This window comes from Anolis sagrei, chromosome 9, assembly GCF_037176765.1.
Source record: "Anolis sagrei isolate rAnoSag1 chromosome 9, rAnoSag1.mat, whole genome shotgun sequence".
NCBI lineage: Eukaryota > Metazoa > Chordata > Lepidosauria > Squamata > Dactyloidae > Anolis > Anolis sagrei.
The window spans coordinates 11,975,182-11,994,812 of record NC_090029.1 but is presented as its reverse complement, the minus strand read 5'-3'; the positions used below and the strand labels follow the sequence as shown (position 1 = coordinate 11,994,812).

The window sequence follows — 19,631 nt, the reverse complement described above, 5'->3', positions numbered from 1 at the left end:
ACCCACCTTCCCCCTTTACCCACTCCTACTTTCCTATACACCTGATATGCTCCCCCTCTTTTAAGTGTATTTCAGAAAAACCTTAATAAATATTAATAAAAAATAGGCATCACTTCTGCAGGAATGGAACGGCACTCCATGCAGTCCTGCCAGTGGCCACATGACCTTGGAGGTGTCTATGGGCAACGCTGACTCTTCCGCTTAGAAATGGAGATGAGCACCAGAGTCAGGCACGGCTGGACTGAATGTCAAGGGGAAAGCTTGACCTTGACTCACCTGCCCGTGGGTGGTATATGTGCCGTTATGGAGCTCCAGGAACAATTCTCCCACCCAGGTGCAGAGCTGGGCCTTCTCCTTCTCCAGAGAAGAGAACAGCTGGTCCGGGGACGACATCTCCACCCTGCAAGGCAGAAAGACGCCATTTGGGGAAAAGCAATGAGAAGGACGACAGGAATCGAGTGGGTTCACAGGTAACACGCAGCCTGCTTCCCCCTCCCCCCCCCACACTTCTGTGACCAAAAAAAAAATAGGATATTTGGATACTTATATATGTTGTGCCAGGACCATAAACTGAAATATAAAATATATGTTGTGCCAGGACCATAAACTAAAGTAGTCTAATCTCACTGTAGTATAATAATAATAATAATAATATATTTGTACCCCGCTACCATCTCCCCAAGGGACTCGGTGCGGCTTACATGAGCCCAAATACAACAACAAATACAACAATACAAGCAATAATAACAACAATACAAGCAATTAAAAATAAATCGTGGACAATAAAATAATGAAACATTAACACTAAGACAACACACAATTAAAACTGTGGGAAGGCCAAATGTCAAATTAAAATTGAAAATAATGCTGGAACACCAGGAATATCTCCTGATATTCAAATGTCCTGAATTTTTCTGTGTGCAAGAAATTGTGATTTTTTTGTGAGCAGGAAACCTCTTCCGCTTTCTCCAGCAGACCTTAAAACTTAGGGATAGGAAGATAACGGTCTTTCGGACTGTGGTGGAGCCTCCTTCTTTGGAGAATTTCAACAGAGGCTGGATGGCCATCTGTCGGGAGGGCTCTGAGTGTGGCAAAATGGGGTTGCTTGGATGGTCCTTGGGGTCTCATCCAACTCTACGATTCCATAGCTCGGACCTAAGCTGTTTCAAAAAGAGTAATGCTTGTGTGGAGGACATAATAATAATAATAATAATAATAATAATAATAATACTTTATTTGTACCCCGCTACCATCTCCCCAAGGGACTCGGTGCGGCTTACATGAGGTCGAGTCCAAACACAACAATACAAACAATAATAACAACAATATAAGCAATTAAAAACCATAAACAATAAAATACACAACATTATCAATAAGAAGTACACAATTAAAACAGTGGGACCAACCTAGGCAAGCCATCCACATCCTTCATCCTTTGCAGCCGGTCCAGCATGTCCTGCGTTGGGCCGCCACCGCCGTCTCCAAATCCAAAGAGGGCGGCGCTGTGGTTCACGCGGCCCTTGTCTCGGTTATTTCTCACCGTTTTTAACATCTAGGAAAAGAGGCCACACGAAAGCGATGCCAGCACGTTTGCCACGCAACACTTTTCCAGCCTAACGCTCGGCCATTCCGGCCCCGCCCTGGGAGACCCCCCCCCCCCTCATTGGGATTGCTTTGCAAAGCAAATACTTGGATTTGGGGGTTTTCGTTTATTTATTTACCGTATTTATATCCCGCCCCTTCTCAAGGGGACTCGGGGCCGCCTTACAAAGGCAACAATCCCATGCCATGTTATTAACACATTGGTAAATAAACAAAAATGTTAAAACTAAACTCATTGAAAACATAGCAAGATAAATTAAAATTGCATGATCCGAATGGTATTCCAGTCATCGTTATATGAGTTTGTAGTCTCATATTGCACGACTGGTCAAAAGCCTGATCCTACAGTCATGTTTTCAGGGTTTTTTTTCCCCTGAAGGTCAGGAGGGAGGGGGCAGAGCTAATGTCACTGGGGAGGGAGTTCCATAGGTGAGGGGCCACCACGAAGAGGGCCCTGTCTCTTGTCCCCACCAGCCGGGCTTGCGAGACCGAGAGCAGGGCTTCCCCTGACGATCTCAGCCTCTGAAGCAGACCATTGAGAGAGAGATACATTTGGACAGGTAAACTTTAGCCTTATATTATTATTATTATTGTTGTTGTTGTTGTTATTGTGATTGTTATTGTTGTTATTATTATTAAGAATGGATGGTCATCTTTCAGAGGTGCTTTAATTGTGCATTCCCTACATGAAGGCAGAAGGGGGTTTGTGTTTGTAATAATAATAATAATAATAATAATAATAATAATAATAATATGTGTAATGCGGCATTGTATGCCATGGATTGTAAGCCACCCTGAGTCCCCCACTGGGGTGAGAAGGGTGAGGTATAAATATAGTATAATAATAATAATAACAACAACAACAACATGGTTTCACTTTAGGTGAAGGTGAAGGTAAAGGTTTTCCCCTGACACGAAGTCCAGTTGTGTCTGACTCTGGGACTCTGGTGCTCATCTCCATTTCTAAGCTGAAGAGCTTCCACCAGAAGTTGACCTGGAGTCACCCTGGAGGTGCCAGAAATGCGAGGCGTATTCCTTGGAGGAATTTTCTAGGTCCTCTACTGCAATTCTGTCGCATCCTTCTGCTGGAAGTTGCTCACTCCAATTGGGTTTGCTGTTAGCCAGGGTTTTGTTTCCCCCCCCTAAGCCCAGGAACGCATCCCGCCTAGATCATCAGGGGATCCTACTGCATTTGGTTCATGAAGTACAAGTACGTACTTTAGATGGCCATGAATAATGCACCACGACACTCTGTCCCTCCTGTTTGGTCCACAATGCCCTAAGCACGCTCGCCTTTCAGTCTTGTCCCCCCACACAACACTTTGACACGCTGCAACTCAAGGTGGGAGAAATCCAAAGCGGTACCTCCAGAGATGCTGAAGCTTTGCCGAAGGGTACCGGAAGGAACTCTTCCTCGAGAGGGCAAGGCTGCCCAGAACCTCCACGTCACGGAGCAGGCGCTCACACTCCCGGTTTCCCTTCTTGATCTGAATTTTAATAAGATAACAACCTTTACAAGGAACGTCACTCTGACCCCACAACTCTGGATGATCTCCCCCAGCGGATTCATTTTTTTTTTCCTATCTATGTAATCGGTTTTTTTTAATTATTGTATAATACATAGAAACATACCATCTTTGAAAGCAACATTCAAAATACCAGTATTTTCCCCAATCCCGCCACCACCACAATCCCCCCCCCCCCTCGGAAACAAATAAGTACTTTAGCTGTGTTTATTACAATTGTTCAATCATGAAAATAGTTTTGTTCAACACCGTATATTTATCTTTCCCCTTTATTCTATATATGAGACCCTTCTATTTTGCTTTCCATGTCCTTTTGCTTTTACCCGTCATATAGTAACTTTTCCCTTCGCTATTTTTGGGGAAAAGCGACGAGAAGGACGACAGGAATCAAGTGGGTTCGTAGGTAACACGCAGCCTGCTTCCCCCTCCCCCCCTCACACTTCTGTGACCAATAAAAAAATAGGATATTTGGATACTTATATATGTTGTGCCAGGACCATAAACTAAAATATAAAATATATGTTGTGCCAGGACCATAAACTAAAGTAGTCTAATCTCACTGTAGTATAATAATAATAATAATAATAATAATAATAATATATTTGTACCCCGCTACCATCTCCCCAAGGGACTCGGTGCGGCTTACATGAGCCCAAATACAACAACGAATACAACAATACAAGCAATAATAACAACAATACAAGCAATTAAAAATAAATCGTGGAGAATAAAATAATGAAACATTAACACTAAGACAACACACAATTACAACTGTGGGAAGGCCAAATGTCAAATTAAAATTGAAAATAATGCTGGAACATCAGGAATATCTCCTGATATTCAAATGTCCTGAATTTTTCTGTGTGCAAGAAATTGTGATTTTTTTGTGAGCAGGAAACCTCTTCCGCTTTCTCCAGCGGACCTTAAAACTTAGGGATAGGAAGATAACGGTCTTTCGGACTGTGGTGGAGCCTCCTTCTTTGGAGAATTTCAACAGAGGCTGGATGGCCATCTGTCGGGAGGGCTCTGAGTGTGGCAAAATGGGGTTGCTTGGATGGTCCTTGGGGTCTCATCCAACTCTACGATTCCATAGCTCGGACCTAAGCTGTTTCAAAAGGAGTAATGCTTGTGTGGAGGACATAATAATAATAATAATAATAATAATAATAATGACACTTTATTTGTACCTTGCTACCATCTCCCCAAGTGACTCGGTGCGGCTTACATGAGGCCGAGCCCAAACACAACAATACAAGCAAAAATAACAACAATACAAGGAATTAAAAACCATAAACAATAAAATACACAACATTATCAATAAGACAGCACACAATTAAAAACAATGGGACCAACCTGGGCAAGCCGTCCACATCCTTCATCCTTTGCAGCCGGTCCAGCATGTCCTGCGTTGGGCTGCCACCGCCATCTCCAAATCCAAAGAGGATTTATGGAGCTCCAGGAACAATTCTCCCACCCAGGTGCAGAGCTGGGCCTTCTCCTTCTCCAGAGACGAGAACAGCCGGTCCGGGGACGACATCTGCACCCTGCAAGGCAGAAAGACGCCGTTTGGGGGAAAGCGACGAGAAGGACGACAGGAATCGAATAGGTTCGCAGGTAACACACAGCCTGCTTCCCCCTCCCCCCCTCACACTTCTGTGACCAAAAAAAAAAAAATAGGATATTTGGATACTTATATATGTTGTGCCAGGACCATAAACTGAAATATAAAATATATGTTGTGCCAGGACCATAAACTAAAGTAGGCTAATCTCACTGTAGTATAATAGTAATAATAATAATAATAATAATAACAACACTTTATTTGTACCCCGCTACCATCTCCCCAAGGGACTCGGTGCGGCTTACATGAGCCCAAATACAGCAACAAATACAACAATACAAGCAATAATAACAACAATACAAGCAATTAAAAATAAATTGTGGACAATAAAATAATGAAACATTAACACTAAGACAACACACAATTACAACTGTGGGAAGGCCAAATGTCAAATTAAAATTGAAAATAATGCTGGAACACCAGGAATATCTCCTGATATTCAAATGTACTGAATTTTTCTGTGTGCAAGAAATTGTGATTTTTTTGTGAGCAGGAAACCTCTTCCGCTTTCTCCAGCGGACCTTAAAACTTAGGGATAGGAAGATAACGGTCTTTCGGACTGTGGTGGAGCCTCCTTCTTTGGAGAATTTCAACAGAGGCTGGATGGCCATCTGTCGGGAGGGCTCTGAGTGTGGCAAAATGGGGTTGCTTGGATGGTCCTTGGGGTCTCATCCAACTCTACGATTCCATAGCTCGGACCTAAGCTGTTTCAAAAGGAGTAATGCTTGAGTGGAGGACATAATAATAATAATAATAATAATAATAATAATGACACTTTATTTGTACCTTGCTACCATCTCCCCAAGTGACTCGGTGCGGCTTACATGAGGCCGAGCCCAAACACAACAATACAAGCAATAATAACAACAATACAAGCAATTAAAAACCATAAACAATAAAATACACAACATTATCAATAAGACAGCACACAATTAAAAACAGTGGGACCAACCTGGGCAAGCCGTCCACATCCTTCATCCTTTGCAGCCGGTCCAGCATGTCCTGCGTTGGGCTGCCATCGCCGTCTCCAAATCCAAAGAGGATTTATGGAGCTCCAGGAACAATTCTCCCACCCAGGTGCAGAGCTGGGCCTTCTCCTTCTCCAGAGAAGAGAAAAGCCGGTCCGGGGACGACATCTGCACCCTGCAAGGCAGAAAGACGCCGTTTGGGGGAAAGCGACGACAAGGACGACAGGAATCGAATAGGTTCGCAGGTAACACACAGCCTGCTTCCCCCTCCCCCCCTCACACTTCTGTGACCAAAAAAAAAAAAAAGGATATTTGGATACTTATATATGTTGTGCCAGGACCATAAACTAAAGTAGTCTAATCTCACTGTAGTATAATAATAATAATAATAATAATAATAATAATAATAATAATAATAACAACAACAACAACCACATTTTATTTGTACCCCGCTACCATCTCCCCAAGTGACTCGGTGCGGCTTACATGAGGCCGAGCCCAAACACAACAATACAAGCAATAATAACAACAATACAAGCAATTAAAAACCATAAACAATAAAATACACAACATTATCAATAAGACAGCACACAATTAAAAACAGTGGGACCAACCTGGGCAAGCCGTCCACATCCTTCATCCTTTGCAGCCGGTCCAGCATGTCCTGCGTTGGGCTGCCACCGCCGTCTCCAAATCCAAAGAGGATTTATGGAGCTCCAGGAACAATTCTCCCACCCAGGTGCAGAGCTGGGCCTTCTCCTTCTCCAGAGAAGAGAAAAGCCGGTCCGGGGACGACATCTGCACCCTGCAAGGCAGAAAGACGCCGTTTGGGGGAAAGCGACGACAAGGACGACAGGAATCGAATAGGTTCGCAGGTAACACGCAGCCTGCTTCCCCTTCCCCCCCCCCCACACTTCTGTGACCAATAAAAAGATAGGATATTTGGATACTTATATATGTTGTGCCAGGACCATAAACTAAAGTAGTCTAATCTCACTGTAGTATAATAATAATAATAATAATAAATTTGTACCCCGCTACCATCTCCCCAAGGGACTCGGTGCGGCTTACATGAGCCCAAATACAACAACAAATACAACAATACAAGCAATTAAAAATAAATTGTGGACAATAAAATAATGAAACATTAACACTAAGACAACACACAATTACAACTGTGGGAAGGCCAAATGTAAAATTAAAATTGAAAATAATGTTGGAACATCAGGAATATCTCCTGATATTCAAATGTACTGAATTTTTCTGTGTGCAAGAAATTGTGATTTTTTTGTGAGCAGGAAACCTCTTCCGCTTTCTCCAGCGGACCTTAAAACTTAGGGATAGGAAGATAACGGTCTTTCAGACTGTGGTGGAGCCTCCTTCTTTGGAGAATTTCAACAGAGGCTGGATGGCCATCTGTCGGGAGGGCTCTGAGTGTGGCAAAATGGGGTTGCTTGGATGGTCCTTGGGGTCTCATCCAACTCTACGATTCCATAGCTCGGACCTAAGCTGTTTCAAAAGGAGTAATGCTTGTGTGGAGGACATAATAATAATAATAATAATAATAATAATAATAACAACAACAACACTTTATTTGTACCCCGCTACCATCTCCCCAAGGGACTCGGTGCGGCTTACATGAGGCCGAACCCAAACACAACAATACAAGCAATAATAACAATATAAGTAATTAAAAACCATAAACAATAAAATACACAACATTATCAATAAGACAGCACACAATTAAAAACAGTGGGACCAACCTGGGCAAGCCGTCCACATCCTTCATCCTTTGCAGCCGGTCCAGCATGTCCTGCGTTGGGCTGCCACCGCCGTCTCCAAATCCAAAGAGGATTTATGGAGCTCCAGGAACAATTCTCCCACCCAGGTGCAGAGCTGGGCCTTCTCCTTCTCCAGAGAAGAGAAAAGCCGGTCCGGGGACGACATCTGCATCCTGCAAGGCAGAAAGACGCCGTTTGGGGGAAAGCGACGACAAGGACGACAGGAATCGAATAGGTTCGCAGGTAACACACAGCCTGCTTCCCCCTCCCCCTCTCACACTTCTGTGACCAAAAAAAAAAAAATAGGATATTTGGATACTTATATATGTTGTGCCAGGACCATAAACTAAAGTAGTCTAATCTCACTGTAGTATAATAATAATAATAATAATAATAATAACAACAACACTTTATTTGTACCTTGCTACAATCTCCCCAAGTGACTCGGTGCGGCTTACATGAGGCCGAGCCCAAACACAACAATACAAGCAATAATAACAACAATACAAGCAATTAAAAACCATAAACAATAAAATACACAACATTATCAATAAGACAACACACAATTAAAAACAGTGGGACCAACCTGGGCAAGCCGTCCACATCCTTCATCCTTTGCAGCCGGTCCAGCATGTCCTGCGTTGGGCTGCCACCGCCGTCTCCAAATCCAAAGAGGATTTATGGAGCTCCAGGAACAATTCTCCCACCCAGGTGCAGAGCTGGGCCTTCTCCCTCCACAAGAAGAGAAAAGCCGGTCCGGGGACGACATCTGCACCCTGCAAGGCAGAAAGACGCCGTTTGGGGGAAAGCGACGAGAAGGACGACAGGAATCGAATAGGTTCGCAGGTATCACGCAGCCTGCTCCCCCCCCCCCCACTTCTGTGACCAATAAAAAAATAGGATATTTGGATACTTATATATGTTGTGCCAGGACCATAAACTAAAATATAAAATATATGTTGTGCCAGGACCATATACTGAAGTAGTCTAATCTCACTGTAGTACAATAATAATAATAATAACAATAATAGTAATACCACTTTATTTGTACCCCGCTACCATCTCCCCAAGGGACTCGGTGCGGCTTACATGAGCCCAAATACAACAACAAATACAACAATACAAGCAATAATAACAACAATACAAGCAATTACAAATAAATTGTGGACAATAAAATAATGAAACATTAACACTAAGACAACACACAATTAAAACTGTGGGAAGGCCAAATGTAAAATTAAAATTGAAAATAATGCTGGAACACCAGGAATATCTCCTGATATTCAAATGTCCTGAATTTTTCTGTGTGCAAGAAATTGTGATTTTTTTGTGAGCAGGAAACCTCTTCCGCTTTCTCCAACGGACCTTAAACCTTAGGGATAGGAAGATAACGGTCTTTCGGACTGTGGTGGAGCCTCCTTCTTTGGAGAATTTCAACAGAGGCTGGATGGCCATCTGTCGGGAGGGCTCTGAGTGTGGCAAAATGGGGTTGCTTGGATGGTCCTTGGGGTCTCATCCAACTCTACGATTCCATAGCTCGGACCTAAGCTGTTTCAAAAAGAGTAATGCTTGTGTGGAGGACATAATAATAATAATAATAATAATAATAATAATAATAATAATAACAACAACAACACTTTATTTGTACCCCGCTACCATCTCCCCAAGGGACTCGGTGCGGCTTACATGAGGCCGAACCCAAACACAACAATACAAGCAATAATAACAATATAAGTAATTAAAAACCATAAACAATAAAATACACAACATTATCAATAAGACAGCACACAATTAAAAACAGTGGGACCAACCTGGGCAAGCCGTCCACATCCTTCATCCTTTGCAGCCGGTCCAGCATGTCCTGCGTTGGGCTGCCACCGCCGTCTCCAAATCCAAAGAGGATTTATGGAGCTCCAGGAACAATTCTCCCACCCAGGTGCAGAGCTGGGCCTTCTCCCTCCCCAAGAAGAGAAAAGCCGGTCTGGGGACGACATCTGCACCCTGCAAGGCAGAAAGACGCCGTTTGGGGGAAAGCGACGACAAGGACGACAGGAATCGAATAGGTTCGCAGGTAACACACAGCCTGCTTCCCCCTCCCCCCCTCACACTTCTGTGACCAAAAAAAAAAATAGGATATTTGGATACTTATATATGTTGTGCCAGGACCATAAACTAAAGTAGTCTAATCTCACTGTAGTATAATAATAATAATAATAATAATAATAATAATAATAATAATAACAACAACACTTTATTTGTACCTTGCTACAATCTCCCCAAGGGACTCGGTGTGGCTTACGTGAGGTCGAGTCCAAACACAACAATACAAGCAATAATAACAACAATATAAGCAATTAAAAACCATAAACAATAAAATACAACATTATCAATAAGACAGCACACAATTAAAAACAGTGGGACCAACCTGGGCAAGCCGTCCACATCCTTCATCCTTTGCAGCCGGTCCAGCATGTCCTGCATTGGGCTGCCACCGCCGTCTCCAAATCCAAAGAGGATTTATGGAGCTCCAGGAACAATTCTCCCACCCAGGTGCAGAGCTGGGCCTTCTCCTTCTCCAGAGAAGAGAAAAGCCGGTCCGGGGACGACATCTGCACCCTGCAAGGCAGAAAGACGCCGTTTGGGGGAAAGCGACGACAAGGACGACAGGAATCGAATAGGTTCGCAGGTAACACACAGCCTGCTTCCCCCTCCCCCCCTCACACTTCTGTGACCAAAAAAAAAAATAGGATATTTGGATACTTATATATGTTGTGCCAGGACCATAAACTATAGTAGTCTAATCTCACTGTAGTATAATAATAATAAGAAGAAGAACAACAACAACAACAACAACCTTTATTTGTACCTTGCTACCATCTCCCCAAGTGACTCGGTGCGGCTTACATGAGGCCGAGCCCAAACACAACAATACAAGCAATAATAACAACAATACAAGCAATTAAAAACCATAAACAATAAAATACACAACATTATCAATAAGACAACACACAATTAAAAACAGTGGGACCAACCTGGGCAAGCCGTCCACATCCTTCATCCTTTGCAGCCGGTCCAGCATGTCCTGCGTTGGGCTGCCACCGCCGTCTCCAAATCCAAAGAGGATTTATGGAGCTCCAGGAACAATTCTCCCACCCAGGTGCAGAGCTGGGCCTTCTCCAGAGACGAGAACAGCCGGTCCGGGGACGACATCTGCACCCTGCAAGGCAGAAAGACGCCGTTTGGGGGAAAGCGACGAGAAGGACGACAGGAATCGAATAGGTTCGCAGGTAACACACAGCGTGCTTCCCCCTCCCCCCCCCCACACTTCTGTGACCAAAAAAAAAAATAGGATATTTGGATACCTATATATGTTGTGCCAGGACCATAAACTGAAATATAAAATATATGTTGTGCCAGGACCATAAACTAAAGTAGTCTAATCTCACTGTAGTATAATAATAATAATAATAATAATAATAATAATAATACCACTTTATTTGTACCCGCTACCATCTCCCCAAGGGACTCGGTGCGGCTTACATGAGCCCAAATACAACAACAAATACAACAATACAAGCAATAATAACAACAATACAAGCAATTAAAAATAAATCGTGGACAATAAAATAATGAAACATTAACACTAAGACAACACACAATTACAACTGTGGGAAGGCCAAATGTCAAATTAAAATTGAAAATAATGCTGGAACACCAGGAATATCTCCTGATATTCAAATGTCCTGAATTTTTCTGTGTGCAAGAAATTGTGATTTTTTTGTGAGCAGGAAACCTCTTCCGCTTTCTCCAGCGGACCTTAAACCTTAGGGATAGGAAGATAACGGTCTTTCGGACTGTGGTGGAGCCTCCTTCTTTGGAGAATTTCAACAGAGGCTGGATGGCCATCTGTCGGGAGGGCTCTGAGTGTGGCAAAATGGGGTTGCTTGGATGGTCCTTGGGGTCTCATCCAACTCTACGATTCCATAGCTCGGACCTAAGCTGTTTCAAAAGGAGTAATGCTTGTGTGGAGGACATAGTAATAATAATAATAATAATAATAATAATAATAATAATAATAATAATAATGACACTTTATTTGTACCCCGCTACCATCTCCCCAAGTGACTCGGTGCGGCTTACATGAGGCCGAGCCCAAACACAACAATACAAGCAATAATAACAACAATACAAGGAATTAAAAACCATAAACAATAAAATACACAACATTATCAATAAGACAGCACACAATTAAAAACAATGGGACCAACCTGGGCAAGCCGTCCACATCCTTCATCCTTTGCAGCCGGTCCAGCATGTCCTGCGTTGGGCTGCCACCGCCGTCTCCAAATCCAAAGAGGATTTATGGAGCTCCAGGAACAATTCTCCCACCCAGGTGCAGAGCTGGGCCTTCTCCTTCTCCAGAGAAGAGAAAAGCCGGTCCGGGGACGACATCTGCACCCTGCAAGGCAGAAAGACGCCGTTTGGGGGAAAGCGACGAGAAGGACGACAGGAATCGAATAGGTTCGCAGGTAACACACAGCCTGCTTCCCCCTCCCCCCCCCCACACTTCTGTGACCAAAAAAAAAAATAGGATATTTGGATACTTATATATGTTGTGCCAGGACCATAAACTAAAGTAGTCTAATCTCACTGTAGTATAATAATAATAAGAACAACAACAACAACAACAACAACAACAGCAACACTTTATTTGTACCTTGCTACCATCTCCCCAAGGGACTCGGTGTGGCTTACGTGAGGTCGAGTCCAAACACAACAATACAAGCAATAATAACAACAATACAAGCAATTAAAAACCATAAACAATAAAATACACAACATTATCAATAAGACAACACACAATTAAAAACAGTGGGACCAACCTGGGCAAGCCGTCCACATCCTTCATCCTTTGCAGCCGGTCCAGCATGTCCTGCGTTGGGCTGCCACCGCCGTCTCCAAATCCAAAGAGGATTTATGGAGCTCCAGGAACAATTCTCCCACCCAGGTGCAGAGCTGGGCCTTCTCCAGAGAAGAGAAAAGCCGGTCCGGGGACGACATCTGCACCCTGCAAGGCAGAAAGACGCCGTTTGGGGGAAAGCGACGAGAAGGACGACAGGAATCGAATAGGTTCGCAGGTAACACACAGCGTGCTTCCCCCTCCCCCCCCCACACTTCTGTGACCAAAAAAAATATAGGATATTTGGATACTTATATATGTTGTGCCAGGACCATAAACTGAAATATAAAATATATGTTGTGCCAGGACCATAAACTAAAGTAGTCTAATCTCACTGTAGTATAATAATAATAATAATAATAATAATAATAATAATACCACTTTATTTGGACCCCGCTACCATCTCCCCAAGGGACTCGGTGCGGCTTACATGAGCCCAAATACAACAACAAATACAACAATACAAGGAATAATAACAACAATACAAGCAATTAAAAATAAATTGTGGACAATAAAATAATGAAACATTAACACTAAGACAACACACAATTACAACTGTGGGAAGGCCAAATGTCAAATTAAAATTGAAAATAATGCTGGAACACCAGGAATATCTCCTGATATTCAAATGTCCTGAATTTTTCTGTGTGCAAGAAATTGTGATTTTTTTGTGAGCAGGAAACCTCTTCCGCTTTCTCCAGCGGACCTTAAACCTTAGGGATAGGAAGATAACGGTCTTTCGGACTGTGGTGGAGCCTCCTTCTTTGGAGAATTTCAACAGAGGCTGGATGGCCATCTGTCGGGAGGGCTCTGAGTGTGGCAAAATGGGGTTGCTTGGATGGTCCTTGGGGTCTCATCCAACTCTACGATTCCATAGCTCGGACCTAAGCTGTTTCAAAAGGAGTAATGCTTGTGTGGAGGACATAGTAATAATAATAATAATAATAATAATAATAATAATGACACTTTATTTGTACCCCGCTACCGTCTCCCCAAGTGACTCGGTGCGGCTTACATGAGGCCGAGCCCAAACACAACAATACAAGCAATAATAACAACAATACAAGCAATTAAAAACCATAAACAATAAAATACACAACATTATCAATAAGACAGCACACAATTAAAAACAATGGGACCAACCTGGGCAAGCCGTCCACATCCTTCATCCTTTGCAGCCGGTCCAGCATGTCCTGCGTTGGGCTGCCACCGCCGTCTCCAAATCCAAAGAGGATTTATGGAGCTCCAGGAACAATTCTCCCACCCAGGTGCAGAGCTGGGCCTTCTCCTTCTCCAGAGAAGAGAAAAGCCGGTCCGGGGACGACATCTGCACCCTGCAAGGCAGAAAGACGCCGTTTGGGGGAAAGCGACGAGAAGGACGACAGGAATCGAATAGGTTCGCAGGTAACACACAGCCTGCTTCCCCCTCCCCCCCCCCACACTTCTGTGACCAATAAAAAAATAGGATATTTGGATACTTATATATGTTGTGCCAGGACCATAAACTAAAGTAGTCTAATCTCACTGTAGTATAATAATAATAATAATAATAATAATAATAATAATAACAACAGCAACAACAACAACAACAACACTTTATTTGTACCTTGCTACCATCTCCCCAAGTGACTCGGTGCGGCTTACATGAGGTCGAGTCCAAACACAACAATACAAGCAATAATAACAACAATATAAGCAATTAAAAAACATAAACAATAAAATACACAACATTATCAGTAAGACAGCACACAATTAAAAACAGTGGGACCAACCTGGGCAAGCCGTCCACATCCTTCATCCTTTGCAGCCGGTCCAGCATGTCCTGCGTTGGGCTGCCACCGCCGTCTCCAAATCCAAAGAGGATTTATGGAGCTCCAGGAACAATTCTCCCACCCAGGTGCAGAGCTGGGCCTTCTCCTTCTCCAGAGAAGAGAAAAGCCGGTCCGGGGACGACATCTGCACCCTGCAAGGCAGAAAGACGCCGTTTGGGGGAAAGCGACGACAAGGACGACAGGAATCGAATAGGTTCGCAGGTAACACACAGCCTGCTTCCCCCTCCCCCCCTCACACTTCTGTGACGAAAAAAAAAAATAGGATATTTGGATACTTATATATGTTGTGCCAGGACCATAAACTAAAGTAGTCTAATCTCACTGTAGTATAATAATAATAATAAGAACAACAACAACAACAACAACAACAACAACACTTTATTTGTACCTTGCTACCATCTCCCCAAGGGACTCGGTGTGGCTTACGTGAGGTTGAGTCCAAACACAACAATACAAGCAATAATAACAACAATACAAGCAATTAAAAACCATAAACAATAAAATACACAACATTATCAATAAGACAACACACAATTAAAAACAGTGGGACCAACCTGGGCAAGCCGTCCACATCCTTCATCCTTTGCAGCCGGTCCAGCATGTCCTGCGTTGGGCTGCCACCGCCGTCTCCAAATCCAAAGAGGATTTATGGAGCTCCAGGAACAATTCTCCCACCCAGGTGCAGAGCTGGGCCTTCTCCTTCTCCAGAGAAGAGAAAAGCCGGTCCGGGGACGACATCTGCACCCTGCAAGGCAGAAAGACGCCGTTTGGGGGAAAGCGACGAGAAGGACGACAGGAATCGAATAGGTTCGCAGGTAACACACAGCGTGCTTCCCCCTCCCCCCCCCACACTTCTGTGACCAAAAAAAATATAGGATATTTGGATACTTATATATGTTGTGCCAGGACCATAAACTGAAATATAAAATATATGTTGTGCCAGGACCATAAACTAAAGTAGTCTAATCTCACTGTAGTATAATAATAATAATAATAATAATAATAATAATACCACTTTATTTGTACCCCGCTACCATCTCCCCAAGGGACTCGGTGCGGCTTACATGAGCCCAAATACAACAACAAATACAACAATACAAGCAATAATAACAACAATACAAGCAATTAAAAATAAATCGTGGAGAATAAAATAATGAAACATTAACACTAAGACAACACACAATTACAACTGTGGGAAGGCCAAATGTCAAATTAAAATTGAAAATAATGCTGGAACACCAGGAATATCTCCTGATATTCAAATGTCCTGAATTTTTCTGTGTGCAAGAAATTGTGATTTTTTTGTGAGCAGGAAACCTCTTCCGCTTTCTCCAGCGAACCTTAAACCTTAGGGATAGGAAGATAACGGTCTTTCGGACTGTGGTGGAGCCTCCTTCTTTGGAGAATTTCAACAGAGGCTGGATGGCCATCTGTCGGGAGGGCTCTGAGTGTGGCAAAATGGGGTTGCTTGGATGGTCCTTGGGGTCTCATCCAACTCTACGATTCCATAGCTCGGACCTAAGCTGTTTCAAAAGGAGTAATGCTTGTGTGGAGGACATAGTAATAATAATAATAATAATAATAATAATAATAATGACACTTTATTTGTACCCCGCTACCATCTCCCCAAGTGACTCGGTGCGGCTTACATGAGGCCGAGCCCAAACACAACAATACAAGCAATAATAACAACAATACAAGCAATTAAAAACCATAAACAATAAAATACACAACATTATCAATAAGACAGCACACAATTAAAAACAATGGGACCAACCTGGGCAAGCCGTCCACATCCTTCATCCTTTGCAGCCGGTCCAGCATGTCCTGCGTTGGGCTGCCACCGCCGTCTCCAAATCCAAAGAGGATTTATGGAGCTCCAGGAACAATTCTCCCACCCAGGTGCAGAGCTGGGCCTTCTCCTTCTCCAGAGAAGAGAAAAGCCGGTCCGGGGACGACATCTGCACCCTGCAAGGCAGAAAGACGCCGTTTGGGGGAAAGCGACGAGAAGGACGACAGGAATCGAATAGGTTCGCAGGTAACACACAGCCTGCTTCCCCCTCCCCCCCCCCCCCACACTTCTGTGACCAATAAAAAAATAGGATATTTGGATAGTTATATATGTTGTGCCAGGACCATAAACTAAAGTAGTCTAATCTCACTGTAGTATAATAATAATAATAATAATAATAATAATAATAATAATAATAATAATAACAACAGCAACAACAACAACAACAACACTTTATTTGTACCTTGCTACCATCTCCCCAAGTGACTCGGTGCGGCTTACATGAGGCCGAGCCCAAACACAACAATACAAGCAATAATAACAACAATACAAGCAATTAAAAACCATAAACAATAAAATACACAACATTATCAATAAGACAGCACACAATTAAAAACAATGGGACCAACCTGGGCAAGCCGTCCACATCCTTCATCCTTTGCAGCCGGTCCAGCATGTCCTGCGTTGGGCTGCCACCGCCGTCTCCAAATCCAAAGAGGATTTATGGAGCTCCAGGAACAATTCTCCCACCCAGGTGCAGAGCTGGGCCTTCTCCTTCTCCAGAGAAGAGAAAAGCCGGTCCGGGGACGACATCTGCACCCTGCAAGGCAGAAAGACGCCGTTTGGGGGAAAGCGACGACAAGGACGACAGGAATCGAATAGGTTCGCAGGTAACACACAGCCTGCTTCCCCCTCCCCCCCTCACACTTCTGTGACGAAAAAAAAAATAGGATATTTGGATACTTATATATGTTGTGCCAGGACCATAAACTAAAGTAGTCTAATCTCACTGTAGTATAATAATAATAAGAAGAAGAAGAACAACAACAACAACAACAACAACAACAACACTTTATTTGTACCTTGCTACCATCTCCCCAAGGGACTCGGTGTGGCTTACGTGAGGTCGAGTCCAAACACAACAATACAAGCAATAATAACAACAATACAAGCAATTAAAAACCATAAACAATAAAATACACAACATTATCAATAAGACAACACACAATTAAAAACAGTGGGACCAACCTGGGCAAGCCGTCCACATCCTTCATCCTTTGCAGCCGGTCCAGCATGTCCTGCGTTGGGCTGCCACCGCCGTCTCCAAATCCAAAGAGGATTTATGGAGCTCCAGGAACAATTCTCCCACCCAGGTGCAGAGCTGGGCCTTCTCCTTCTCCAGAGAAGAGAAAAGCCGGTCCGGGGACGACATCTGCACCCTGCAAGGCAGAAAGACGCCGTTTGGGGGAAAGCGACGAGAAGGACGACAGGAATCGAATAGGTTCGCAGGTAACACACAGCGTGCTTCCCCCTCCCCCCCCCCACACTTCTGTGACCAAAAAAAATATAGGATATTTGGATACTTATATATGTTGTGCCAGGACCATAAACTGAAATATAAAATATATGTTGTGCCAGGACCATAAACTAAAGTAGTCTAATCTCACTGTAGTATAATAATAATAATAATAATAATAATAATAATAATAATAATACCACTTTATTTGTACCCCGCTACCATCTCCCCAAGGGACTCGGTGCGGCTTACATGAGCCCAAATACAACAACAAATACAACAATACAAGCAATAATAACAACAATACAAGCAATTAAAAATAAATCGTGGACAATAAAATAATGAAACATTAACACTAAGACAACACACAATTACAACTGTGGGAAGGCCAAATGTCAAATTAAAATTGAAAATAATGCTGGAACACCAGGAATATCTCCTGATATTCAAATGTCCTGAATTTTTCTGTGTGCAAGAAATTGTGATTTTTTTGTGAGCAGGAAACCTCTTCCGCTTTCTCCAGCGGACCTTAAACCTTAGGGATAGGAAGATAACGGTCTTTCGGACTGTGGTGGAGCCTCCTTCTTTGGAAAATTTCAACAGAGGCTGGATGGCCATCTGTCGGGAGGGCTCTGAGTGTGGCAAAATGGGGTTGCTTGGATGGTCCTTGGGGTCTCATCCAACTCTACGATTCCATAGCTCGGACCTAAGCTGTTTCAAAAGGAGTAATGCTTGTGTGGAGGACATAGTAATAATAATAATAATAATAATAATAATAATAATAATAATGACACTTTATTTGTACCCCGCTACCATCTCCCCAAGTGACTCGGTGCGGCTTACATGAGGCCGAGCCCAAACACAACAATACAAGCAATAATAACAACAATACAAGGAATTAAAAACCATAAACAATAAAATACACAACATTATCAATAAGACAGCACACAATTAAAAACAATGGGACCAACCTGGGCAAGCCGTCCACATCCTTCATCCTTTGCAGCCGGTCCAGCATGTCCTGCGTTGGGCTGCCACCGCCGTCTCCAAATCCAAAGAGGATTTATGGAGCTCCAGGAAGAATTCTCCCACCCAGGTGCAGAGCTGGGCCTTCTCCTTCTCCAGAGAAGAGAAAAGCCGGTCCGGGGACGACATCTGCACCCTGCAAGGCAGAAAGACGCCGTTTGGGGGAAAGTGACGAGAAGGACGACAGGAATCGAATAGGTTCGCAGGTAACACACAGCCTGCTTCCCCCTCCCCCCCCCCACACTTCTGTGACCAATAAAAAAATAGGATATTTGGATACTTATATATGTTGTGCCAGGACCATAAACTAAAGTAGTCTAATCTCACTGTAGTATAATAATAATAATAATAATAATAATAATAATAATAATAATAATAACAACAGCAACAACAACAACAACAACAACACTTTATTTGTACCTTGCTACCATCTCCCCAAGTGACTCGGTGCGGCTTACATGAGGTCGAGTCCAAACACAACAATACAAGCAATAATAACAACAATATAAGCAATTAAAAAACATAAACAATAAAATACACAACATTATCAGTAAGACAGCACACAATTAAAAACAGTGGGACCAACCTGGGCAAGCCGTCCACATCCTTCATCCTTTGCAGCCGGTCCAGCATGTCCTGCGTTGGGCTGCCACCGCCGTCTCCAAATCCAAAGAGGATTTATGGAGCTCCAGGAACAATTCTCCCACCCAGGTGCAGAGCTGGGCCTTCTCCTTCTCCAGAGAAGAGAAAAGCCGGTCCGGGGACGACATCTGCACCCTGCAAGGCAGAAAGACGCCGTTTGGGGGAAAGCGACGACAAGGACGACAGGAATCGAATAGGTTCGCAGGTAACACACAGCCTGCTTCCCCCTCCCCCCCTCACACTTCTGTGACGAAAAAAAAAAATAGGATATTTGGATACTTATATATGTTGTGCCAGGACCATAAACTAAAGTAGTCTAATCTCACTGTAGTATAATAATAATAATAAGAACAACAACAACAACA

At 43.3% G+C, this 19,631-nt stretch overlaps 1 protein-coding gene and 4 long non-coding RNA genes across 5 annotated transcripts in view; all 5 read right to left on the bottom strand.

Moving 5' to 3' along the window:
* Positions 1-19,631, bottom strand: part of MAN2C1 (mannosidase alpha class 2C member 1) — a 43,505-nt gene that overhangs the window by 5,682 nt on the left and 18,192 nt on the right. The window contains exons 9-10 of the mRNA XM_067471465.1: positions 1,407-1,552; positions 277-400 (exon numbers count right to left, since the gene is read on the bottom strand). Coding sequence (XP_067327566.1) covers positions 277-400; positions 1,407-1,552 — 270 coding nt within the window. The remainder of the gene's footprint in view (positions 1-276; positions 401-1,406; positions 1,553-19,631) is intronic.
* Positions 2,740-4,764, bottom strand: LOC137097607 (uncharacterized). Its single transcript, XR_010910300.1, has 2 exons — positions 4,482-4,764; positions 2,740-3,089 (listed from the first exon to the last, which is right to left on the bottom strand). It is a non-coding gene; the product is annotated as an uncharacterized lncRNA (long non-coding RNA).
* LOC137097606 (uncharacterized) lies at positions 9,278-10,788 on the bottom strand. Its single transcript, XR_010910299.1, has 3 exons — positions 10,531-10,788; positions 9,924-10,114; positions 9,278-9,499 (listed from the first exon to the last, which is right to left on the bottom strand). It is a non-coding gene; the product is annotated as an uncharacterized lncRNA (long non-coding RNA).
* LOC137097605 (uncharacterized) lies at positions 13,462-15,101 on the bottom strand. Its single transcript, XR_010910298.1, has 3 exons — positions 14,845-15,101; positions 14,231-14,421; positions 13,462-13,792 (listed from the first exon to the last, which is right to left on the bottom strand). It is a non-coding gene; the product is annotated as an uncharacterized lncRNA (long non-coding RNA).
* On the bottom strand, positions 15,898-17,583 carry LOC137097604 (uncharacterized). The gene is made up of 3 exons (XR_010910297.1): positions 17,331-17,583; positions 16,712-16,902; positions 15,898-16,258 (listed from the first exon to the last, which is right to left on the bottom strand). It is a non-coding gene; the product is annotated as an uncharacterized lncRNA (long non-coding RNA).